Here is a 27,153-nt window from a genome sequence, read left to right on the forward strand (position 1 = left end):
GGCGGCCTAGGCGTGGTGTACGCGGTCCAGGCACAGATCAAGGAGGCGGCTCTGGGCTGCGTGGTTTGAATGGGCCGGCAGCGTCCGCATGCTCCAGGGGGAAGGAAGTCGCGTCAAGCCTCTCTACCGCTTTCAATCACGAGCGGCTCGAGGTCTTGATGGCCCCAATTACCAGGTAGATTTTACAATTTTTGATAACACAGTTTGCAGAGCTCCTGTTCTATAGACGTTATTCAATTTTTTTGTGTGGAAACAATACATTTGTTCTGCACTATATTAGCAATATTCATTTCTGAAGCTCGAGTTCTTTCTAGGATGCAAAACTGTTGCATCTATAAATTCCTTTGCTTGGCAAAACCCTTGATTAAAGGGTGACAATTTCCATCAAATTTCAGCAGGGATTGCATGAAACAGATTGACTTAGGTGAGCTCGCATGCACGCACGGGCTTCAGCACGGGTGCGGCGTGCAGCCACGCCTTCTGCCACTAGTGTTTATAATAATCTCAAACACGGTTATGCATAATTCTGTTGAGAAGATTGGGCGTCCCATATCATGCAAGCTGCCCTGTGCTAGTGGCTACAAGTACTTATGAAAGTCTGCTACAAATAAATGGTTTCCTAATGGTGATGTGGCTTCATGTTGGAATCTAGGTCAATACAATCACAAATCCTGATGCTTCCAAGTCCTACTTATGCGTGGGTTTTGGTGGTAATGCAAAAGCAATTCTTGTCAAGTGCAAAACTTATGTACATTGCGAGTACATATGATCATGCGAATCTAACAATGAGTGATCCCTACTCCACACTCGACTCAGGCTCGCATGATTTCTTCTTTGTGAATTATGATAATGGACCATCAGTTTTCTCATGCATAAATAGGAACACCACTGGATACCACGTGGCGCGACAACAATGTGGTTGGATGCTTTTATGTAATTCAATACTGCCATAGAGAGCACATGAGCATTCATGTACGTTTTGAGAATCCCCTCCATCAATGAATTTGATCATACAAATTCGACTTCATAGCGTAGCTTCTTTAGATAGCCAAATTTTGAGAAAGTCTTTGCATTCGTTGTCTCAAGTCGGAAGGTTACTAAATAAATAAACGCTGGTAGCAACTAGAATCTTTGAAACGTATACAATCACCTATGGACCAAGAATCATTTGATGATCTTTTGGTAAAAGCCATCCATCAAGAAATATTCCCTAACATTTTGCAGTGAAGACCCTAGCATTTCGCAGTGAGCACCTTAAGGTTTTGGTTTTGATGCAAAGAAGGACAAAATTTAGACAAGTCGGGAGAAAATTTGCGCAAAATTTTGGCAGCATATGGGGAAGAAATGTTGGGAATGAATTCGCAAATTCACTAGATAAAGATTCCAAATCAAGCAACAACAAAAATCAAACACTTGCGGCAAGCAAGTTGGTTGTTCCTGTTCAGCACAATTCCGAAAAACAAGAATCTATCTAGCCAAGCTGATGAACGACCGAACAACTACGTCATCCCATCTCCATCTCCATCTCTTCTGTTCTTCAGCAAGGAAGCAACATCTTCTCGAGTCTGGCTGAATTCATCAACAAACACTAGTGCTGAATACAAAACAGCAGCAACCCAATTGCGACCACATCCAGCAGGCCCACAAGCTCCATCCATCTGCCTTCTTGCCCTCCGCAAGATCAAACTTACCCGTCCTCATTATCTAGTCAGTGTTGGAAATATGAGCAATTTAGCAAATAATTTTGCTAATGGAAATACTAGATAAAGCATGACTAACATAGCAAATATAAAGCAAATCATGCAATCTGACAGAGAGAAGGTAAACAGCGTCTGCATATATGAACTTGAGCTAAACACATCTAGAACAGACACTAGATGAAGTTGCTTATACGACATAGAACCTAACATATGTAGGGAAGAAACTAGAGCCAAGAACTGTAGCAGGACTCCTAACAGAAAGAACAAGAACATGTACGGGACAACAGCAGCAGAAGCACTGGACTTGGGGTCGACATCCTCTCCAGCCATGTCGTCGATGAGGTTGTCGACGTCGGGGAAGAAGTCGTCGTCGGGGAAGTAGTCGTCGGCGTCCGTGATGAAGAAGTCAGTAGTCGCGTGGAGCACTCCCCAAAAACCTTATCACCCTTCTCCCGTACAGGACTCAAAGTGGTGCGGTTTCGGAGGCCTACTGTCCCGACTCGCGGTGCACGCCGCAAGCCGGGATGAGGAAGACTGCAACAGCTCAGAGAATGGAACCGGTGGCGAGAGGAAGAAGAAGTTCTGGTGCGTCTCTCTGAGAGGAGCGACCTCCCTTTTATAGGCGCAAGAGAAGGAGGCGAGAGGCTGCGCCGGGAGCTGAAGGGAACGAGGAAGATGAAACAAACAGGCAGCAGCCGAAGGGTGCAGCGTTCGTATTCAATATCCACTACAGCAAAAACTTTCCAGCTCCCGAGTGACCTTTCGTATACCCGTAGTGCGTGGCAAAAATTTAGACATCGGCTCGGCTCATTCCCGCAACCCGCAGCGCATCGTGACGAGGCGTGGCGTGGCGTGGCGTGGCGAGGCGGGCGGCGGAGGAGGAGCGCGCGTGGATGTCCCTCTTGTTCTCATGCTCATACATGTGGGGAAAGAACACCCTCTAAACTAGCAATCTGGGACTAAACTTTAGTATTGTCCCTTGCCTTGCACGGATGGGCTAAGTGGGCCTCTAGGATTTATTAGGAATTTCTGAAATTGTTATTGGGCTGGCCCATAAATAGATAAAATTCCAGCAATCCCCCACCAGATCCTAGAGGCACATAGAATTTGCCTTTAGTTCCAAAACACTGTTTTATATACCGGTGCTGAAGTGGAGACTGTTAAGTTGAACTTCCACCTAGAACTCTATGCTACACTAGTAAGCAACTTGAACAGTGGACTGGGCCTTGAACTGCAAGTTTTCTGCGAATCTAGCTTCACATAAAGCCTTGACCGATACGTGGCTACCGTGGGTCTTCCCCGCGGGTGGAGCTTATGCGTCATACTCCGAGACCTTTCATGAGTTTACTAGAGAGAACCCTACTCTCATAGATTGCGACGTTTAACAATCAGACTCATATAGGTGTGTTCTTCAAAAGATGTTCTACAGGACAACATCTCTGCTTAAATGAGCCACTTAGAACACATTAAGATATACATCAACCTGCCATGCAGTTTTAGGGGAGTATTGCATCTTCATGGAGTGGTATTGTTAATAGTAAGGATACTCCCCTCTCAGTTGATCAATAGCTTGTCTTCCACATCTAATTCACGGGTCTCCAATCACAAAGAATAGGTTACCACTGTGAACAACTCATATTGTGGGTCTCATATCCATCTCCCTCGATGCATTGTCTATCACATTACGTGATAGACCCTTAGTAAAAGGATCTGCCAGATTTTTAGACGTTTGGATATAATCCAATGCAATAACTCCGGAGTTTCTCATTTTTCTGACAGACTTTAACCTTCTCTGAACGTGTCTTGACGACTTCATGTTATCCTTTGAGCTGCTCACTTTCGTGATCACAGTTTGATTGCCGCAGTTCATAAGAATACCTGGTACAGGTTTCTCAACAACCGGCAAGTCATTCAAGAGCCGACGAAGCCAATCTGCTTCGACCGTAGCTATATCTAGTGCTGTGAGTTCTGCTTCCATTGTTGACCTTATTAAGATGGTCTGCTTGCAAGACTTCCAAGAAACAGCGCCACCTCCATGAGTGAATACATAACCGCTCGTGGCCTTTATCTCATCAGCATATGAGATCCAGTTTGAGTCACTATACCCTTCAAGCACCTTTGGGTGCCCGGTGTAGTGAATTCTATAATTCGCAGTGCCTTTCAAATAACGCAAAACTCTCTCTAGAGCTTTCCAATGCACATCTCCTGGTTTTGAGACAAACCGACTCAGTTTGCTAACAGCAAAAAAGATGTCAGGTCTTGTAGCACTGGCTAAGTACATAAGCGAGCCAATAATCTGAGAATACTTTAATTGGTCTCTAGCAATTCTTCGATTCTTTCGAAGCAACACACTAGCATCATATGGTGTTGGAGAGGGCTTGCAGTCACTGTAGCCAAAGCGACTCAAGATCTTTTCCACATAGTGAGATTGAAGCAATGTGATCCCACCATCATCGTCTCAACAACTTGATGTTCAGAATGACATCAGCCACTCCTAAATCTTTCATCTCAACACAACGAGATAGAAAATCCTTGACCTCCTTAATAACATTCAGATTTGTTCGGAAAATCAGTATGTCGTCAACATACAAGCAAAGGATAACTCCCTCGCCCCCACCATGGCGATAGTACACACATTTGTCAGCTTCGTTTACAACAAAGCCTGCAGCTGTTAAAGTTCTTTCAAACTTCTCATGCCACTGTTTGGGTGCTTGCTTAAGTCCATACAAAGACTTCAGCAACTTGCACACTTTTCTTTCCTGACCATCTAGTACAAACCCATCTGGTTGTTCCATATAAATTTCCTCGTCCAACTCTCCATTTAGGAAAGCAGTCTTAACATCCATTTGATGAACGAGAAGACCATGCGAGGCAGCTAGTGAAAGTAGAACTCGTATAGTGGTCAGTCGAGCCACAGGTGAGTAGGTATCAAAGAAGTCTTCACCTTCCTTTTGGGTATAACCCTTGGCCACGAGCCGTGCCTTGTACTTTTCTATAGTACCATCAGGCCTAAGCTTCTTCTTGAATACCCATTTGCACCCTATAGGTTTGCACCCATAAGGACGCTCAGTTATCTCCCAAGTTTCATTTGCCAAGATGGAATCCATCTCACTACGGACTGCTTCCTTCCAGTAGTCAGCATCTTCAGATGCATAGGCCTCTGAAATAGAACTGGGAGTGTCATCTATGAGATACGCAAGAAAATCATCACCAAAGGACTTTGCAGTCCTCTGTCTCTTGCTCCTAGTAGGAACTTCATTGTTCTCCTCCACAGGCTTTTCAAAGTGTTCCATCGAAATGGCAGGTTCAGTAATTGTAACTAGTTCCTGATTCGATGAACTAGGTATCTCCTGATTAGATGAGGTAGCCATATCCTTCATGGGAAAGATATCTTCAAAGAAAGTCGCATCATTCGACTCCATGATCGTACCGACATGCATGTCAGGTACCTCAGATTTTACAACCAAGAATCTATAACTAATGCTATGAAAAGCATATCCCAGGAAAACACAATCCATGGTTTTTTGTCCAAGCTTCCGCTTCTTTGGAATTGGCACATTGACTTTCGCCAAACAACCCCATGTTCGTAGATAAGAGAGTTTTAATCTTTTCTTCTCCCATTCCTCGAATGGAGTTATTTCTTTATTATTTGTGGGAACTCGGTTTAGGACATGACATGCAGTCAATATCGCCTCCCCCCACCATGCCTTGGAGAGACCCGATGTGTCTAACATGGCGTTAACCAAATCAGTTAGAGTACGGTTCTTTCTTTCGGCTACCCCATTTGACTGAGGTGAATAGGGAGGCGTCCTCTCATGGATTATACCATGTTCCGCACAAAAAGCATCAAATTCATTGGAAAAATACTCTCCACCACGGTCGGACCTAAGCCTCTTGATTTTCCGATCAATTTGGTTTTCCACTTCAGGTTTATAGATCTTGAAAAAATTCAAAGCCTCATCCTTAGATTTCAGAAGATACACACGGCAGTATCTAGTGGAGTCATCAATTAACGTCATGAAATATTTCTTTCCACCTTTTGTCAAAACACCATTCATTTCACATAGATCTGAATGTATGAGTTCTAGTGGTGCAAGATTTCTCGTTTCCGCAGTCACATAAGACTTATGAGGTTGCTTAGCTTGCACACACACTTGACACTTGGATCCCTTGACAGTGGTGAAACTAGGGATTAAGTTCAACTTCGCTAGTCGCGACATGCAACCAAAGTTAACATGACAAAGACGTGAATGCCACACATTTGATTCACTATTGTTGCAAATATGATTAACAACTTTATTGCAAACGTCTGATAAGGATAAACGAAACAAGCCTCCTGACTCATAGCCTTTACCAACAAAGGTTCCATACTTGGATATTATAAATTTATTCGACTCAAAGACAAGCTTGTAGCCATCTCTACACAGAAGAGATCCGCTAACCAGATTTTTATTGACGGAGGGGACATAATGCACGTTCTTCAGCCACACGATCTTCCCTGAAGTAAACTTCAGATCGACCATGCCAACACCATGAACAGAAGCACTTGAACCGTTGCCCATCAGCATGGTTGAAGTCCCTGCGGTCTGATAAGACGAAAACGTGGAAATATCACCGCATACATGCAAATTAGCACCCGTGTCAATCAGCCAATCAGGAGAATGGCATACTGAAAGAATAGTGGGAAATATACCATACCCAGCATCCTTCATGTCAGTGTCTCCAATGACAACATTAGCGGTCTTGCCGCCTTTCCCAGGATGACGCTTGTCATAGCGATTAGGGCAACTAGGAGCCCAATGATCAGGATCTCCACACACATGACAAGCACCTTTCTTCTTGTCATTCTTCTTCTTGAAGTTCGTGTGTTGCACAGCCTTGTTCTTCCCATCAAACTTTTCTTTACCATCAAACTTGCCCTTGTTCTTGAACTTGTGGGGCTGGAAGTTCTTCTTCTGTACCAGATTGGCACTAGATCCTCCCTCAATACCTCGAGCACGTGTGTCCTTTGCTCTCGCCTTTTCTTCCACATCAAGAGTGTCAATGAGATCCAGAATGGAAAGCTCCTGCCTCTTATGCTTCAGTAAAGTAGAAAAGTTCCTCCATGAAGGAGAAAGCTTATTGATGATACCTCCGGCAACAAACTTGTCCGGTAGCATACAACTGAAGTGCTCAAGTTCTCTAGCAAATGACTGTATCTCATAAGCTTGCTCAACCATGGAGCGCTCTTCAGTCATCCTATAATCATAGAATTGCTCCATGATGTACAGCCCAGTGCCAGCATCCGAGACCCCAAACTTGGCCTCGAGTGCATCCCACATATCTTTTCCATTATCAATTGACGCATAAGCATCAACTATATTCTCACCAAGAACACTCAAGAGAGCAGCCTTAAACAGAGTATCCATTTTCTGAAAAGCTTGTGCCTGTTGAGCATCAAGCTCCCCTTCAGGTTTGCCAAGAGTGGCGTCATAGCAACTCATGGTTTGAAACCATAAGACTGTTCTCACGCGCCACCTCTTATAGTGGATACCCTCAAACATAGGAGGTCTCATGGAAGCAGCAAAACCACTTGGGGTAAATTGCCTATAATAAGGTTTTTGGATTGTTGGAAATATGAGCAATTTACCAAATAATTTTGCTAACGGAAATACTAGATAAAGCATGACTAACATAGCAAATATAAAGCAAGTCATGCAATCTGACAGAGAGAAGGTAAACAGCGTCTGCATATATGAATTTGAGCTAAACACATCTAGAACAGACACTAGATGAAGTTGCTTATACGACATAGAATCTAACATATGTAGGGCAGAAACTAGAGCCAAGAACTGTAGACAGAAAGAACCGCGGCGCGGCGCGGCGGAGGAGGAGCGCGCGTGGATGTCCCTCTTGTTCTCATGCTCATACATGTGGGGAAAGAACCTCCCTTATAAAGAGGTCCAACTCCCTCTAAACTAGTAATGTGGGACTAAACTTTAGTAGTGCCCTTTGCCTTGCACAGATGGGCTAAGTGGGCCTCTAGGATTTATTAGGAATTTTTAAAATTGTCATTGGGCTGGCCCATAAATAGATAAAATTCCAGCAGTCAGGCCCCGTCCTGGTTATGAAACGGGAGATTGGGAATGAGCTAGTCCAGATTTCCAAAAGATGCAATAGTGTAAAGAATCAATACCAGTAGAGGACCAAAGCAACAGGTTGATTGGTTTTTCTATTTGGGCCAGTCGGCTAACAAAACATTTTGTCAATCGATTTACATGCTTCCTACTGCATCGTTCCTACATACTAGCTGCTCACTTCATCACACTGTTGTAGCAAAGTATGTGTGCTGGACATTGATATTCATGCATAGAGCCCGAGTGAGGAGCATCGTCCCAACCCAACTCGCGAAAGGCCCCCACGTTGTCATGCGGGCGACTTGGGCGGCACAACCGCCGTCGCCATTCTAGCCTTCCTCTACACCCTCTCCCACTCGACGCCGTTGGCCGAGGCTGCCGGGGCAAAGCCCATCGCGGTGGTCGGCGGTGGCGGGAGCTCTCCAACTCGCACGTCTACTCCCATAGTCATCTCTCAATTGGATCTCGCCGCTCGTGTGTGCCTTGCAAAGTCGCCACCGTCTTGGCTGGGCCTCCTTCCCGCAGCTCTTCCCCGATCTAAGCGGAGTTCGGCCACAACATCCAGCCGCGTGGACATGGTCCCTGCCGCCGGCATGGTTTAGATCTGGACCGGCACGACATTGATGGCTGTGTCCTTCGGCTGCCGCCGACGCACAACGGTGTGGTGGAGCTTGGAGGCTTGCAAGCTTGAAAGCACCCCGATGAAGATAATCAAACAATGACCATGATTCAAATTAAATTATGGATTTCCCTATACATTATGTAAAGTAGTATTTTTTTTCCTTTCTAAATAATGAATTCATAAACCTTAAAATCTCAAAACTAGTACATAATCAGGCATCATTCTGCTTGGTCACAACGGCTTCCGAGGGCATCATTCCGATGCTCTTTTTCTTTTACTAGTGCAAGGTACCGATTAACAAGTGACCGGATTCAAGTGGTCTGTTCCAATTTACATTTAGAGCCAACCCTAAACATTTACGTATAAACAAAGACCATTTGTGAATTTCATAAATCAAGTAAAATGAAGTACATGTAAACTTAAATAATATTTAAATTTATTAATGCATAGCTTAATATAGTGCATAGATTGGTGTTGCAGAAATTTAGCTCCGTCCCCATTGTCAATTATGCAGGTGCAAAGCAGAACTCAATCATGGAATTTAGGTGGCTAATATAGGCACTATTTACTTATAAAAACTTTTTAGATTTTTTTTTTTGAGAAACTTCTTAGAATGTTGCATGCATTTACGCGGGCCATTTAATTTAAAATACAGCCCAACTCCAAGTCCCGGTTGTCCAGTAGCCCATTCGTCAATTGTCCCGCTAACCCTAACCCGCACGGACAAGCCGCCGCCGCCGCCGGCTCTTGTCCTCCTCCCCCATCGTCTTCAACATCTGATCGATCGATGGACACCAGCAGGATGCTGTCTGAATCGCACCGCGACGGCGCGAACCCACGGCGAAGTGCAGCCATTCCCATTTCGCGCTTCGGGAAGGCCGTCCTCCTCTGCTCGGCCCTGTTCGCCGCATGGCACCTCTGCTCGGCCCTGTTCGCCGCGGCGCCTCCTGGTCCTGGAGCCGACCATGCGGAAGGCAGCCACGCGTCGTGCCTGCCTCTCGCCAGGGAGGTCGGCGTTCGTGCGGCAGCCGGCACGGGGAGCAACTTGGTCTTCTCGCCGCTGTCCATCCACGCGGCGCTCGCCATGGTGGCCACCGGCGCGCGGGGCGACACGCGTAGGGAGCTCCTGCGGTTCCTCGGGGCAGCGTCGCTCCACGAGCTGCACCACGCGCCGGCGAACGAGCTCGTTGGCAGGCTCAACGGCCTAGCGCAAACGTCCTTCGCCTGCGGCGTGTGGGTCGACCGGAGGCTGACGCTCAGGCCGGAGTTCACGGCCACCGGCGCGTCGCGGTACGCCGCCACTGCGGAATCCGTGGACTTCGTGTCGGGGGCCGAGCAGGCGAGGCTGCGCGTGAACGCCTACGTGGCGGACGCGACGAAACAACTCATACGCGACATCCTCCCTCCCGGCTCCGTCGACTCGTCCACGGCGGTCGTGCTCGCCAACGCGCTCTACTTCAAAGGAGCGTGGTCTCACCCGTTCGACCTCTTCACCGCGCCGTTCCACGTCCCAGGCGGCACCACCGTGGGCGCGCCGTCCATGACGACAGGCCGGTCACAGTACATCGCGCTCTACCCGGGCTTCAGGGCCCTCAAGCTTCCCTACAAGAACGACGTGTCGCGTCAAGCTGATGCATTCTACATGCTTATTCTTCTCCCGGACAGCGGCACTCTCAGTCTCGCCGATCTCTACAACAAGGCACACGCCGGTGGAGGAGGTTCCAGTCGGGCGGTTCATGGTGCCCAAGTTTAAGTTCACGTTCGAGTTCGAGGCGTCGTCCGACATGCAAAAGCTTGGTGTCACCAGGGCTTTCAAAGGCGGTGACTTCTCAGGCATGGTGAGCGGCGGGGATGGGCTCTCCATCACCGGGGTGTATCATAAGGCCACCATCGAGGTGGACGAGCAAGGCACCACGGCCGCTGCTGCCACGGTCGTCGTACTCATGGAAGGTAGTGCGCTTGAGGAAAGGGAACCACCGCATTTGGTGGACTTTGTGGCGGATCGGCCCTTCTTATTTGCCGTGGTTGAGGAGGGGACAGGAGCCGTATTGTTCCTTGGTCATGTGGTCAATCCTCTCGCGGGCTAACTGAATATACATAATGATTCTGTAATACATGTATAAACCTTTGATTGTGCAATGGATAATTGAACATGTGGAACCAAGTGGTGTGGTTTTAGTTCAAATTTGAACCGAGCGGAAGGAGTAGTAGTTAAATGGTTTGTTTGGTTCAGCCTTGTGAACCGGATTCATGTCCAGGAACTCAGAAACCCAACCAAAGAAGCAAATCATGTGCAGTTCAGAAAACTACTAATTATGCCCTGGCATTGATCTTAAGCAAGCAATCAACAAGCCTTTTTTTGGGAGTGCAACACTCGCTATATATGATGTAGCAATACATTGCTGGGACTCTCTGTCTCTATACACATTTTCCTTCCTGAACATGTATAGGCAAACCACCTACTGTTTTCTCAACTTACTGGTGTGTTCAGTAGAAGGATCACCTCCGTTTGCTAAGTACTCCGGCATTAATCTGGGACATGATTTTCTTCAAAGGATTAGTTTACAGATGCAGGAAAGTGTTGAAAGATAGCTGAACTTAGTCTTCCATAGAGCATTTGGGTTACCAGCTTCATGTAACACAGATGTCGTCTGCGGTGTAAAATAGTTTCTGTGTGGAGAAATATTTATTCAGGTCCTATATATGAAGATGAGTCCTACATCATATATAGTTTCAGATGTGTGGTTAAGAGAGTTTGTGTGGTTAAAAAAATTCAAAAAGAGAACAGGTTTAAGAAGAATTTTGTAGCCAAGTGGGTGATTGTAGAGATCATGAATGGAAGCCTCGACATCCTTTTGCAGCCAAGCCAACATCCATCAGGTATGAGTGCTGGACTCTACATTCGCTGAAACAAGCATGGAGGCGCACACCGCGGCGTACGTCCACCGTGACCGGGGAACGAGAGAACCTCTGCATCCCCAAGAGGGTTTGCTGATTACTGATCGACTGTTGTACTTTGTACTGTTGGATCCTCATGTACTGCTTATTCTACAAAGACAGTGCTGGAGAGATTTGTTCCACTTGCTTCTGCCTGAGCAGGCGTACTGCCAATTCAGTGATCTCTGCACATATCGATGGCGAACTCACCTGGACAGGTATATCAGGTTCTGCCTGGCATTTGTTCCACCCGTCACCTCTGTTTCAGTTGCCAGTTTGCAAAGCCCTGGCATTAGTCTGGGACTTGATCTTTTGGATAATAATTCAAACTCTTAAAGCAAGCCGTTAATCTTCTTTTGTGAACATCATCACACACTGGAGCATCTTCAAAGGATTACTGCAGCCCAGCCTTCATAGGTTCCTGAAAGTTAGCTAATTCAGATGATTAATCCATGGATTTCACCCTGAACCTGAAGCTGCCCATCAGGTGAATTCCAGGCCATTAATCACGCTCTGGCCCAGAGGTCAGATTGCATCCACCAGACTAAAGTGCTTGCCTCCTTATATATTGGTAAAGGATGCAGCGGTACGAGCCTATAGAACAGATCCTGTTCAAGTAAGGTCATGCTATGTTAAGTCGTGTCTCGCCTTATAAACTGGTTTACAGTTGCCTAAACTAGCGAGGTGGGGCTAATTAGAAAGCAGCCATGCAGCAGCGCCTACTCAGCCAGAGCATGGAACGGCTGGAAGGGTACCCGGATCATGGCCCATGATCAAAGCCCAGCCCATGTGAGGAATTATTTATGATCTTTTTTTTGCGAATTTGAATTATTTATGATCTCGTTGTCCTCTTTCCATTTTCGTTGCATCAGCTGTGGAGTCTGGAGGTATTGAAGCGGTTTAATATCTACTGCTGCATGGCCTATACTTTTCATTTACATTTATGTAAAATAGTAAATTCTTACCTTTTTTCAGTGACACCTACTCTTTTTTTCTTTTCCAAATTAAATTGCTGTTGGCCATTAGAAGTAGCAAGACTACACACTGCCAGATTGGAGACATCACACACAGACAGAACATACACTTGTTTGGTATAGTACTTTGGTGGCATATACAGTATCTTTCTGTTTGAACACTACTTGTTGCAACCTCCATTCGGCGACGCTCAGGCAAGCCGAAGCTCCGAGGCATGCAAAAACTGCCAGCCTGAACATGGTGGCACCAGGGCTTTCGAAGGTGGCGACTTGCCGATTTCTCAGGCATGGTCAGCGGCGGGCACGGGCATGGGTGGCTCTCCATCGCCGGGGTGTACCATAAGGCCACCATCGAGGTGGACGAGCAAGGCACCATGGCCTCTGCTGCCACGGTCGTACTACTGAATGGTAGTGCGTTTGAGGGAAACGAACCACCGCATTTTGTGGATTTTGTGGTGGATCGGCCCTTCTTATTTGCCGTGGTTGAGGAGAGGACAGGAGCCGTATTGTTCCTTGGTCATGTGGTTAATACTCTCGCTGGCTAACTGAATACATAAGAATGTTCATGTTCCGGTACAACAAAAGAATGGCAGGAGATGCATAGCATGGGCAGGCCAGAAAACGTGAACCATCCATTAATCTTAAGCAAGCAATCAACAAGCCATTTTTTTGGGAGAGCAACAATCATTCTTACCTCCTGAAGCATCAGGTACAGATGCATGAAAGTGTTGGAAAGATAAGCTGAACTTAGTCTTCCACAATCAAAGGAAAGTCTAGTTCTGAATTCCACAGCTAGATTGCCGACTCTCTACACAACATTTCCTTGCTGAACATACTTGCAGCAGGCAAACAACCTACTGTTTTCTCAAAGTCAAAGGTGCAGAGTCCCCATCATTTTTTTTATCTGGCTACTACTTAGAGACAGACTGAATACACGCGCGCGTCATGTTGCTAAGGAAGAACTTCTTCCTCCCATCTTGCTCATGTGCCATGTGTGGTCTTCAGAGTTCAGACAGTAGAAGCAAGGGATCACCTCTGTTTCAGCTGCCAGTTTGCTAAGTACTCCTAATTATGCCCTGGCATTAATATTGGATATGATTGTTTTAATATGTTTCAAACACTCACGGAAGCAATCACTAAAACTTCTTTTTCTTGGAAACCAACACCCACTCTTGTCTCCTGGAACATGCTTTACCAGGAGTTACCACATCTTCAGAGGATTACTTTACGGATGCAGGAAAGTGTTGAAAGATGAGCTGAACTCAGACTTCCATAGAGCATTTGGGTTGCTAGCTTCATGTTACACAGATCTATGTAAAATAATTTATGCGTGGAGAAATTTTTATTCAGGTCCTATGAAGATGAGTCCTGCAGAAATCAGTCTCTTCATATTTATCCAGCCGCGAGTTTTATGCCATCTGGGTCAATTTCCTCTCCCAGGTCAATAGTAAAATTATCTCACTGCTACCCTCACTGTCAGATGATTCATCTACTGGTCTTGTAGTCAATTACCTTGGGCAGTAGAGACTAACTGGATCTAGATTACTTCACACACATGGATGCAGTATGGCACGCCGTGTCGGATGAAGGCGTTGAATCGGCCTCAATCAGAACCAAACCACTACGAAGAATTTCCTCTCCCAATATGATCAAGGAGGGAGATTTGTCGGTTAAACAAGTTTGAAAAGAAAAATGTATCTGCATTCCAGATCCATTGTAGTAGAACTGAATCATGCATAGTTCCCAATAAAATTGGGTGCCACAAGATAAGAAAGAGAGTTGCAAAAGCAAACAAATTTTTGTAGTCTGATCAAGGAGAAATGGTTTTCTTAGAGTTGCAAAAGCAAAAAAGAATTGTTGTAGTCTGTCAGACAACCTCTGAGCCACCCTGCACCAGTGTGAGCCAGGCAGGAACGATCCTCTACAGCCGTTGTATAGCTCCCATCAGGAGTATCCAGGCCGTTAATCACGCTCTAGCCCAGAGGTGAGAATGCATCAACCAGACTGAAGTGCTTGCCTCCTTATTGGTAAAGGATGCAGCGGTACGAGCCTATAGAACAGATCCTGTTCAAGTAAGGTCGTGCTACAACCAGCCGTGTCTCGCCTTATAAACCACTCCAGCGTCCCTTAAACTAGCGAGGTGGGACTAATTGAGTATTGCAGGCACATGCAGCAGCGCCTCCTTAGGCAGAGCTTGGACGGAAGGAGGTTAGTGGCCCATGTACAAGGGCACGAGAATGAGCAAAGCCCAGCCCATTAGAGAAATGTTCAGCTGTGGAGATTTTGAACTAGTTTAAATATATGGCAAATGCTGCGCCCACGTCTGATCTGCAGTAAGGAATAGTTTATTTTTAGAAAAAACATCAAGTTATAATTTCTCAACACCTCTGAAACAGGCTAAGTCAGTCACTACAAAACATGTGAAAGGAAGCGCTGACGGCGAACATCGACGACGGATAATGTCGCTCGTCAAGGCCTTGCCAAGCTGATGAATACGACGCAAGTGTGAGTATCTATACAACCTGAAACACAGCTGACACGACAGGCGTCAATCCGTCGGTCGACAAGGGGCTGGGCTCTATTCTTCTTCTGCAGGGTGTGCGAGCTTCTAGTTATACCTGAAAAACAGGATACATATGGCAGTGAAAAATGGCACACACAAGACAATCAGGCTCAGTACCCTTGCACAAACACATTGGGAAATCACAACTTTTCCGAGTTTTGGCTAGAAGAAGATTCAGTCACGATTGGAATCGAACCCAGTTCTGTACCGTGGCAGGGTACTATTCTACCACTAGACCACTGGTGCTTTGCTGAATTTTCGATCGATGGAACTTTAATAACGATCATATGCTCCGCTGCGGTTGTTGCTATTCAGGTAACACTACTCTGCCGGGATTCTCTACACAAATTTCCCTTTCTTTCTCAACATACTACTTGCAGTAGGAAAACCACCTAATGTTTTCTCAAAATCAATGGTGCAGAGTTCCTTCTCAAAATCAAAGATTCAGCGTTCCGGTCAAATTTATTTATCTGGCTACTACAAGCGCCATGTTGCATAGGAAAGACTCCTTTCTCCCATCTTACTCATGTGTCATGTGTGGTCTTCACACAGTAGAAGCAAGGGATCACCTCTGTTTCAGCTGGCAGTTTGCTAAGTGCTCCTAGCACTCCTCTAGCATTAATCTGCGACATGATTTTGTGGATAATGTTTCAAACTCTTCTTCAAAGGATTAATCTGCAGGTGCAGGAAAGTGTTGAAAGGTGAGCTCTACTTAGTCTTCCATAGAGCATTTGGCTTACCAACTTGATGTAACACAGATGTATGTAAAATAATTTGTGTGTGAAGAAATAGGTATTCTTTTTTTTTTTGCGGGGCAAGAAATAGGTATTCAGGTTCTGCAGAAATCAGTCTCTGTACACCTTTTCGTTCCTGAGCATACTTGTTCAGCCACTAGTTCCTTGACATCTTGGTCAATTTTCTCTCCCTGTTCAGTAGTGAAACATCTCACCACTACTCTCACTCTCAGCGGTGGCAAATTTCAGACGATCATCCACTGGACTTGTAGTAAGAGAATCGCTGGCTGAATCGTGGTTACTTTGCACACGCGGTCAATTCTGCTGTCAAAGGAAGCATCAATTTTTGGTGCCACCACTAAGAGACTGACTGAATACAAGAGCAATCTTACTCATGTGCCTTATATGATCTTCAGACAGTTGAAACAAGGGTTCACCTCTGTTTCAATTGGCAGCTTGCAAAGTCATCCTACTAAGTGAAACAAGGGTTCACCTCCGTGTCTCATATCATCCATTCATGGATTTCACTCTGAACTTGAAGCTGCCAAGGGAATTAACACCAACTGAATCTACTTTGCAGATGATGGTACAGATCGCACTGCCCAAAGGAATCCGAGAAAAGGCAAAAAGATTGGTAGGTAACACGAACTGAATCAAATTTGCAGATGATGTACAGATCACATTGCCAAAAGGAGTTCGGATGATGTACAGCCCTGAGTGAAAACCCACAATTATTGTTTATTGTTTTCTTTGGCTTTATAACTAGCATTGGGTACTGTTTATCATACGTTCTTGCTTAAAGTGGGCATTTGATATTGAACAACTTGGAATATGAAAAGTATGTGACAGATGATATTCTACCCCATTTGGTATGTACTTTGGACTATCATGTCAGTTGGTCAATAAGTTGTCTTTTCGCTTTCAGATTTGTCTCAGGAAAGGATCTAAATCTCTTGAGGAAGCAATCGTGCAGCTAGATTCACTAAGGAGAACGGGGCATCGGGAGACATATGGGAGACAGTTTAGCGCAGTGATCTTATGTTTCTGTTGATCTCAGATTCTGCAAAGGTGCGCATCATGCTCACTGGCTTTCTGCATGATTTTAAGATTTCCTTTGTCAAGTGTTTGTTTAGATCAGGCTAAGGTTCAGGATGATGTTTCCTTGCATCCTGTTGGTTGAATTAAATAATTTAACTTGTATGCTCTGTCTAGAGCATACTACAACCTCTGTACCAAAATATAAGACGTTTTTGTAGGCTAAACTAGCCTACAGAAACATCTTATATTTTAATACGGAGGGAGTATTGATCATTCACTGCATGATACATTTGTCGAGTCCCGCCATCACTTCATTCTATCCTTGTAACTAAAATTCTCATTTACCTTTTGCAAGCAGACAACTATGAGAAAATCTTCTCTCACATGAAACCAAACAGTATTTTTTGTTTATCTCATGAATTTATTCTTGGACATTTACAATCACATGGCCATGATTTCCAAAAGAACATCAGTGTGGTTGTTGTATGTCCAAAGGGAGGGGGCCCATCGGTCTGGAGACCGTATGTTCAGGGCAAAGAAGTAAATGGTGCTGGAACCAACGCTAGCTTTACTGTTCACCTGGTATGGTATTTTGAACACTTCTCAACTATCGGTTTGGTGTGAAGACATGCAGCTATGCACTAAGCACCTGCATGCATTTGCTTTTTGGATGGTCGGTGCACTGGGTTGTTGATGGAAGGGCAACAATTGTTGCTCTTGGATGGTCAGTTGCACTAGGATCCCCGTTCTCCTTTGCTACTACTCTAGAACAAGGAATACAAGAGTGATATCTTTGGGAAAGAGGTGAACCTATTTTCCTCTTCATGACTTCTATGGTGCCTACTATATTTTGCACTGTAACTAACCCGTTTGTGTCCATGAATTTTGTTGGGCGCTGTCCATAGCATTGCGGAGGCTCTGTTTAGGAGATACATAGAGCAAGGAATGGATGATGAGTTGGATTATTCTCAAAGGCCATCTCAAAGAAGGTAAGGTGCCATAATTTTCTTTTTGCAGGCACCTTTCATCTTTACTTATCAGTGTAATTTCCCCCTTTTTACCAGGGGATGCTTGAAGGAACAAGTAATTGAGCGAGGAAGGCAAAGAGGAGTTCAACAAGGCGTACAATGCATCATTTTATCCTTGCATGGGCATACTCTACGAATGCTATGAAGATGTTGCCTCTAAAAGTGAAATCAGGAATGTTGTGTTGGCTGGTCAGAGGGTTTACATATGTTACTCTACGATTAAAACTGTAACTTTTCATCCTGATTCTGTCCATGATTAAGTTGGATGCGGCAGTGTTGGTCCTGCAAGACCATGACCATGTTTACTGCAACATGACCCATATTACAATGAGTAAGCGCAACATGACCCATGTTGCAATTGTCCGAGTTCGGTGCAAAGGGGCAACAATAGAGGAGACTTATTGCGGTCATGGTGTTGGTCACGTATCAGGATGCAAAACTAGAATGTCACGCGCGCGGCGCACCTCAAAGGAGAGGATCCGGATAGATATGCAACCGGACCAATGCGTCCACGAATCATTCCCCTGATCGCTACCCTCGCCCGCTCGCAGTCGCCGCACCCCAAATCCACAGGGCCATCCCCATCCAGATCCAGGCGTCGATGCTGCGCCGCCAGCCCACCCGCATCGACCTCCGCAGCTCCGACCGCGACGAGCTCGAGGAGCACCTCCGCTCCAAGGCCGCCGCCGCCGCCGCCGCCGCCAAGTCCGCCGCCGAATCCACCCCACTCTCGACCCCGCGCCCGTCCAACCCCATCTCCAACCCGCTCCTCCGCCTCCTCCACCCGCCGCCCGACGCCGCGCCCTCCAAGGCCCAGCGCATCGGCCTCCACCCCCCGCCCCCCCAGCCCTAGCCGCACCCCCACCCCCATGGAGGTCGAGATCAAGCTCCGGCTCCCGGACGCGGCCGCGCACGGGCGCCTCTCCTCCTTCCTCGCGCCCCGCCTGCTCCGCACCGACGCCCAGCGCAACGTCTTCTTCGACGCCCCCGCGCGGCCCCTCGCCGCCGCCACCGCCGCGCTCCGCGTCCGCCTCTACGGCCCCGACGACCGCGCCCCCTCCCGCGCCGTCCTCGCGCTCAAGCGCCGCCCGCGCATCCACGCCGGCGTCAGCCGCGTCGAGGAGGTCGAGGAGCCCCTCGACCCCGCCCTCGCCCTCGCCTGCCTCGACGACCCCGCTCGCCTCGCCGCCGTCGACTCCCCCATCGTCCGGCTCGTCTCCGACGAGTACGGCGTCGGCGGGGACAGAGCGCCGTTCGTCTGCCTCGGCGGGTTCCGGAACACCCGCGGCGTGTATGAGCTCGGGGAGGGCGAGGGGCAGGGGCTCGTGCTGGAGCTCGACGAGACGCACTTCGATTTCGGCACCAACTACGAGCTGGAGTGCGAGACCGCGGAGCCCGACCAGGCCAAGGAGGTCCTCGAGCGGCTGCTCACGGTGGCTGGGGTGCCGTATGAGTACTCCCGGAGCAATAAGTTCGCGTGCTTCATGGCCGGGAAGCTGCTTCCATGACTAGGTTTGTTGTTGGTCTTTACCATGTCCCAAATGATGATTAAACCGTGGCTGCTATAAAACTTGTGTTTCATTAGCACTTCATATCTCACAAATGTAATGTTTACTTCTGTTACATTCTGGTATTTGATAACTTGCATCCAAGAATACTATCTTGGGTGGCAGCATAGCGACACAAGGGTTTGCATTTCAATCCTCGTAAATAAACTTGTCCTGGAGCATGGTCGGACAACCGCTGGAAAGAAGGTGGGGCTGGTATGGCTGGTTGTGGAGAGGACTAAATTTCATCTCTTCTGTCCACTTATCCCTCTGTAACTTAATATAAGACGTTTTTTGACTATCAAAAAATGTTTTATATTAAGTTACGGAGGGAGTACATGACTAACAATCTAGGCTAGGAACAAACTGAATGTCTGATGTGCGTCATTCTGCTCTCCGGATTGCAAATGGCGCATCCTTAGTTTCATCACCTCCCTGATGAGCTGCTTCTTGTCTTGACCCACCTATGGGAGACCAGCCGTTCTCTTGTTCTGATACAGCATGGAGGCAGCTGGGCTGTTGGGGTAGTGCGGACACGATCCTTCGCCTTCTCCCTTGATGGTCTCTTCAACACAAAAAGACACCACTGCTTGCGCGGTCGTGCCAATGCTGATAGTGAGGCTGCCACTGTTTCCTGGTAGACGCTTAGGTAAACTGCAACTTGCGTTGCTGCCTCCTCTTGTTGCACCTGGGTGCACAAAACTTTCACAGTATTAATCTGAACCATCAGTTTTAACCCATAAAGATGCTAGACTTTAGTGATAACAGGGCAGACAGGTATACTGTCTGCTGACTGCAGTATATCTGGGAAACACATGAACAGTTTTGCTGGACATATACAGTGCAGCAAAATTCCAGGTCTAGTTTCCTTGAAAGATAGGACGCTGCTTGTCCACCAGGGTACCATCCTTACCATGGATCTTTGTTTTGACATCCCCGATGGTATCTGGGCTCTCAACCTCGAGAACGAGGGTCTCACCAGTCAACTTCTTGATGAAGATTCTCTGGATGTGCAGAACGAGGTGGAGAGTCGATGCATCCCTTTGATGTCGTAGTCAGCTAGAGTGAGTCCGTTGTTGATCCTCGATCTTTGCCTTGACATCGTAGACGGTATCTGACGGATCGGCCATAACGATGACTGTCCTGCGTATCAGGGTCTCGACAAAGATCCCCATCTGTTGAACGAGAAGACCATGTATCAATAATTTCAACAGATAGTATAGCACGGGATAACAGTTGTTGTTTCACTCGTGCAAAACCTGTAGTGATGCCTGCTTTAGGAAAGTTTTCCCTGCTGTTCCCACTAGTGCGATCTTTCTTTTCCGATTTTCTCACCACGGTGTTACAATGAACTGCCGCCCTAGCTGTGCTTACATATGGACACAAACCACGACCCAAATAACCTAAACCTACTCGTACTAGACCTCCTAAGCTGCTAGGACTCAATCTCAACTGGACACGTACATGCAACCTAGCACGTGTGCTACTTGGACTGAAAGACATACAGTGGAATACGAACCGGACTAGCCACGGGCGTGCAGCCAGCCGGACAACTAATCAACCTAACTTACTTTGCATCTTGACTCAAAGTAGACGAGTCAAGATTATTACCTAACACAGTGAACCGAAGAGTCGTCTGAATTGCCAGCCCGAAGCGTCGCTTGAAATCATTTCGCCACACATGTTTCAAAAAGTAGATGGAAAAACCCGCTATAAATTGGCTGGGCGTAAGTTCAGCGACTTATCTCTCTCTACTCGTGCTTCAGACGAAGCAAGAATGCTCGATGACCCTCCGCTTCCTCGAGCTAGCATCAAGGTACATTCACTTCAGTCTAACATCTTGCTAATTTATTAATCTCTGCTGGTGCTCGCAGTGATAATCTGTTGGGTCGTATCTGAAAGACGAATTCATGTTAAGATATTCATGACATGCTCTGGTCGTTCTGATTGTTCTGATCTGAACCAAATGTCTCATCCCTGTTGTTAATTAGTAATAATTAATCCCTCTAATTAGTCTGAAAAATATTTCTTACTAGTTAAAATTATAGCTCCGTTGTTCTACACTATGTCAAAATTTTGCTCTCATTCAACAGATGGAGATCTTCGTCAAGACCCTCGCCGGCAAGACGATCACCATCAAGGTTGATCCATCTGACACCATCTACGTGGTCAAGGCAAAGATCCAAGATCAGCAGCGCCTTGTTTTCAATGGGGGGCAGCTTGAAGATGAGCGTACTCTGGCTGATTATGACATCCAGGATGAATCCACTCTCACCCTCGATCTGCCCATCCAAAGGAGGAGGATGCTAATCCGTGTCAAAACGCATTGCAAATCCACCCTCTGTAAGTTGGAGGAAGAAGCTATTGTTCTGTTGGTTCGTCGTTGTATGCGATGGAGTTGCTGTAAACTTGTAGACAGTGTCAGTGAGAGGAAATATACGATATACTTTCCTTTTCGAGAAAGAGAAGAAAGAAAAAAAATGATTACCAACAAGTTGGAGTTCTTTCTTTGAGGTAGGTAGGTGTGTTGTGGTTGGTAGAGTAGCCGCACAAAGAAGGAATTAATTGGATATGTGTGGGGGAAATGTTGAAATGCATCTGAGATGGACAAGCTTGTTTTTCATTTCGACCTTAGAAGAAGCGCATCAAAATTTTCTCAGTTTGTAATGTTTGTCCACCGAACCATGAACCAACAGCACAAACACTGTATACCACTTACTGCGAGCAATACATAGTGCTCGCCCACTAGCGGCAGCTCGTGCGCTGGCCCATACGCCAGCACTTTGTCGACCGTGCTTTCGCTGGTTTTCTGGGATCTGCTTTCATGTGGTTTTCATTTTATTTTATCAGGATTAGGTTTTCTTTTTCTCCTTTTCTGTATTTTTAATTTCATTTACATTTAAAATATTTAAAATATACAAAAATGTACTATTCCCTTCGATCTAAATTAATTGACGCTGTTTTAGTATGATCGGAGGGATAACAGTTTGAATAATGTGCAAGGACTTTTACAGTTATATTAGCATTTTTGAAAAGATATGAACACCTTTTAAAATTACAAGGTCATTATTTAAAATACTTATAACCTTATTTTGGTTACATGAACATTTTTTAAAATAATTTGTAAATGCGTGAAAACATGTTAAAATTACATGAATATTTTTGAAAAAAAGTGTGTACATTATTTAAAATTACATTAATATATTCTAACATGCTGAACACTTTTTAGAATGACATGGATTTTTTAATTTGGAAACACATTTTAAAAATTCATGAACAATTTGAAAATGAAAAAAAAGACATGAACACCTTGTAAAATAACGCGCATGGTCTCTAAAAAATGCATAAAAACTTATGTTTTATTACATGAATATTTTCAAAATTCAAAACGTTTTTTAAATCACATGAATAATTTTTAAATGTGTGAACACTTGTTAAAATTACATGAAAATTTAGAAAACATGGGTGAATTCCATGAATATTTTCTAGGGTGAACAATTTTTAAATGTGTGAACACCTATTAAAATTACATGGATTTCTTTAATTTGTAATCACCTTTAAAAAAAATCATGAATAACGACTAGCTGTTGACGGTGCAAGGAGCAGCCACAGTAGCGAGGAGGCATCGCCTTCATCATTGTTTTTTTTGTGAGTGCCTTCATCATTGTTGCATGAGGGGAGGGAGCAGTCGCAATGGTGAGGAGTCATCGGTCCTTTCCCCTGCGCTGGCGTAAGGACGCAACGACGTGGCGATCGTTGGGCAGATTGAACGAATGAGATTGCGTCACGCGCTGGTGAAGCTCGTGAGCGAATGTCATCGGTGTGTGGAGATTCACGTGGCGATTGGACTGCCTTGCATTAGTTTACCTATAGGACCCACCATGAAATAAAGTGACATTATGTGATGGCAGCTTGCCTTTAATAGTTCACCTCCCGACCTCCTCGGGCTGCCGTCGCCTTGCTGCGCACAGCCGGACCCGCGATTCGAATCCGCTGGCAACTTCCTATGCTCCTCGCGCGGCGGCAGCAGTATTGAGAACGTAGTAATAATTCAAAAAAATTCTACGTGTCACCAAGATCAATCTAGGAGATGCTAGCAACGAGAGAGAGGGAGTGCATCTTCGTACTCTTAAAGATCGCTAAGCGGAAGCGTTACAAGAACGTGGTTGATGGAGTCGTACTCACGGCGATTCAAATCGCGAAAGATCCGATCCAAGCGCCGAACGGACGGCGCCTCCGCGTTCAACACACGTACAGCCCGGGTACGTCTCCTCCTTCTTGATCCAGCAAGGGGGAGGAGAAGTTGAGGGAGAACTCCGGCAGCACGACGACGTGGTGGTGGTGGAGCTCGTAGTTCTCCGGCAGGGTTCGAGAGGAGGAGGAGGTGTAGGAGGGGGGAGGGCTGCGCCAGGGGAAGGGTGCGGCAGCCCTCCCACCCCCCTCTATTTATAGGGTGAAGGGGAGAGGGGGCCGGCCCCCCTAAATGCATCTAGAGGGGGGCGGCGGCCAGGAGGGGGAGACTTGCCCCCCAAGTAGGTGGGAGGCGCCCCCTCCCCTAGGGTTTCCAACCCTAGGCGCCTTGGTCCCTTGGGGGGGGGGCGCACCAGCCCACTAAGGGGCTGGTCCCCACCCGTATTCAGCCCACTAAGTCCTCCAGAGTAGGTGGGCCCACCCGGTGAACCCCCGGACACCTTTTGGTGGTCCCAGTACAATACCGATAAACCCCGAAACTATTCTGGCAACTGAAACTGGACTTCCCATACATAAATATTCACCTCCAGACCATTCCGGAACTCCTCGTGACGTCCGGGATCTCATCCGGGACTCCGAACAACTTTCGGTAACCACATACAATTTCCCATAACAACTCTAGCGTCACCAAACCTTAAGTGTGTAGACCCTACGGGTTCGGGAACCATGCAGACATGACCGAGACACCTCTCCGGCCAATAACCAATAGCGGGATCTGGATACTCATATTGGCTCCCACATGTTCCACGATGATCTCATCGGATGAACCACGATGTCGAGGATTCAATCAATCCCGTATGCAATTCCCTTTGTCCATCGGTATGTTACTTGCCCGAGATTCGGTCGTCGGTATCCCTATACCTTGTTCAATCCCGTTACCGGCAAGTCTCTTTACTCGTTCCGTAACACATGATCCCGTGGCTAACTCCTTAGTCACATTGAGCTCAGTATGATGATGCATTACCGAGTGGGCCATAGATACCCACTACTGCAGGATGCTACTAACGCGACACTACGATCAGAGACCCTTCGATGAAACTGTGTGCGATGCAATAATCGCAAACGGTGGTGTAAAAAACCCGTCAAAAAAGGTGCAAAACGTTTGCGATGACGGATACATCAAACACGGTTTAGATTTTAGTTGCGTGTGCGATGCAGGGCATACGGTTCAGTTCAATTAACTGTTTCAATGAGGCAACACAAAAGAAACGGGCAGCCAGATGAAGGCGTGTGCGATATACATCATACAGTTCACTCGGATGAACTGTTTGTGATTAGGCAACACAAAAGAAACGGGCAGCCAGATCAAGGTGTGTGCGATATACGGCATGCGGTTCACTCGGCCTTGTCGTCAGTGTGTGACCTCTGTGGCAACCGTTCGCTCCCAACTAGCCTCTCCTTGTACCGTGGAAACCGTCCACCGCCTCTTCGCCTTTCCCTCTCGATTTAGAACTCCTGTCGCACGCTCTTCCTCCCTACATTTGCCTTCACCCTTTCCTTCGGCCATTGTTCGATCGTCTTCTCCATGGAGGGAACAGGCCGGAAATGACCCCGTTATTCTTGCCCCGATCTGAAAGATGACGTGGTGGAGGAACTCATTGATCGGTGCGACGTCATCACCTCGGCTAGCAAGGCAGGTTCGTTCAAGATCATTCTCGACTCAACTAATAACATCATTACAAGCAACCCAAGGGTCCAGGAGCGATTTGATCTCCCCTATCTTCTTTGTTGTGACCCTGATCACTAGCGCGGGGACGACGAAAGCCTCGCCTTGTGCAAGTTGATGCCGCCTTATAATGATACATGTGATGTTAAGATGCCATCGCTTGAGCGTAAGGCTTGGGCAGGCGCAAATGGAGATTGAGTTATTTATATTGGGTACAACTGCGAGTGGTAACTTGTGAATGTGTACACTCGTCACCGGGTTCCACTTCCAAAAATCTTAGACTGCCCTGAAGTTGAGCACACCGGTATTCTACGTACGTTCAAATACGATCATGGTGACTGTCTTCTACGGAAGATAGCAATTTGTCGAGTTTCCAACCGCTCTTGGAATTACAAGACCTATGAAGTTGTTGCTATCTTCGACAAGCTTGTTGCCGTCCTTGCTTCCACGACTCGATGGATATTGCTCAAAAATTAATTTTTGTACACGGACGAGTACTGTGATGCAATTCAATACGAGGGTCTTGTGTTTGCTGCCACCACTCGTGGCACTGTTTTTGCATGGAATCCTTATGGTTTCGGTATGTTTGTCTTCCAGCGTAATTATAATTGTTTCATCCACATGCATGCGGGTTAGCTAGCTAGTTTCCCTTTACTAATTAACCTTCTTGTGTTTCCAAGGTCCCGTGAACATTCCACCACCTATACTTGAAATTTTTTATAACCAAGGGGGAGATGACGATGGTGATGATCACGAGCATGAGGACGAGCAGGACCCCTATACTCAGTGGCGCCTGGCAACTTATTCTGATGGATCACCTCTTCTTGTCTGTATACAGGGCACTGCTGATGTTAGTAAGGAAGCGGGTGTTGTCTCGCATGGTCGCACTCTCCGGACCTATTCCAACATCCGTTGCAGGGTATTCGAGATGAATACTAGTGTGCTAGCGCCAACACTTTCTCCCTGGTTCAGAATTGATACTTGGAGAAAACTCGCTCTTCCTTGGACAAAACTATCCAATGATGGTGAAAGGCGATCCAGCTGCTGTTGACACAACGTTACTACCATTTATGAGAAGCAACTGTGTCTATACCTCGGACATTGCTATGCTTCCCTAACGTGGCTATCACAATATGAGTATTGAAATAGGCCGCTTCAGCCTGGATGATTAGTCCTGCGTTGGTCTCGAGATTGACAGTAGCTGGCCCTTCCCAGAGAATCACTTCTGGTTCAAAGCAAGCGTTTCCAACGCTGACGAGTGGTTGAGCTGAAGTTCATTTCATCGCTTTCTTATTTGCTGTGTGAGAAAAACTTTACTTTACTAGAATGTTTTGTTGGAAATGATCTATAATCCAACATGTATCCTCGTTGTCGTTGTGGGTTGATGACTTGTTGTATGTAATCAATGGTACATTTGCATATGCATCCATCAACTCACGCCTGCTAGTGGTGTCCATATGAACAGTGCTAGTGATTTTAGTCGCAAAAATTAGATAGTGCTAGTGACTTTTAGCTACATATTTTGACAAATCGCAGTGTTACAAGGTTGACAAATGGCAATGTTACTATATAAACAAATGTCAATCTTTCCAGTTTGACAAATGGCAACATACCCAATATGACAGATGCAAATCTTACCCAATTGTTTCTACGTGGTTGCACACGGGTCATCCAAAACAACCGTTTGCGTTGAAGGGATGCACAAATCCTGCACTGCAAATTTTCCCTTGACTTAAGGGGGAAGACCATAGCTCTCACTTTGCATACGGGTGTTCTATCTAAAACGTTTGCGATCAAGAGCTGCACAAATCCTGCTCGGCACATTTTCCCTTGGCTTCCTGGGAAAACTGTCGGTTTGCATACGGGTGTTCTAACTTAAAATGTTTTTTATGAGTGTTTTATATTTAAAAACCATTGGCGTTTTTTTCAAAAGAAAATTGTTTGATAAGTCTGTACATTAAGAGAGAAAAACGCAAG

General features: G+C 46.2%; 1 protein-coding gene, 1 non-coding gene and 2 pseudogenes across 3 annotated transcripts; 2 read left to right on the top strand and 2 right to left on the bottom strand.

Annotated features, from left to right (window-relative positions):
- Positions 1–9,135: 9,135 nt before the first annotated feature.
- On the top strand, positions 9,136–10,628 carry LOC123164776 (putative serpin-Z12; annotated as a pseudogene).
- A 1,224-nt stretch (positions 10,629–11,852) lies between these two features.
- Positions 11,853–12,001, bottom strand: LOC123171801 (uncharacterized; annotated as a pseudogene).
- A 2,209-nt stretch (positions 12,002–14,210) lies between these two features.
- On the bottom strand, positions 14,211–14,431 carry LOC123171798 (small nucleolar RNA U3). Its single transcript, XR_006485413.1, has one exon. It is a non-coding gene; the product is annotated as a small nucleolar RNA U3 (small nucleolar RNA).
- Positions 14,432–18,226: 3,795 nt separating this feature from the next.
- Positions 18,227–21,626, top strand: LOC123164777 (triphosphate tunnel metalloenzyme 3). Of its 2 annotated transcripts, XR_006482621.1 has the most exons (3): positions 18,227–19,224; positions 21,026–21,075; positions 21,353–21,546. XR_006482621.1 is itself a non-coding variant. In XM_044582344.1 (2 exons), exon 1 carries the CDS (start codon positions 18,582–18,584, stop codon positions 19,218–19,220), a length of 639 nt encoding a protein of 212 aa, XP_044438279.1. In that variant the 5' UTR covers positions 18,231–18,581; the 3' UTR covers positions 19,221–19,224; positions 21,353–21,626. The 2 variants fall into 2 exon arrangements, 1 of the variants encoding a protein (XP_044438279.1); XM_044582344.1 differs by lacking the exon at positions 21,026–21,075 and having other exon boundaries at positions 18,231–19,224; positions 21,353–21,626.
- Positions 21,627–27,153: the final 5,527 nt, after the last annotated feature.

Source organism: Triticum aestivum, chromosome 7D (assembly GCF_018294505.1).
Source record: "Triticum aestivum cultivar Chinese Spring chromosome 7D, IWGSC CS RefSeq v2.1, whole genome shotgun sequence".
Taxonomy (NCBI): Eukaryota; Viridiplantae; Streptophyta; class Magnoliopsida; order Poales; family Poaceae; genus Triticum; species Triticum aestivum.

Excerpts from the sequence above, each read along its gene's own strand:
- LOC123164777 (XM_044582344.1), top strand. The coding sequence starts at position 18,582 with ATGGAGGTCGAGATCAAGCTCCGGCTCCCGGACGCGGCCGCGCACGGG.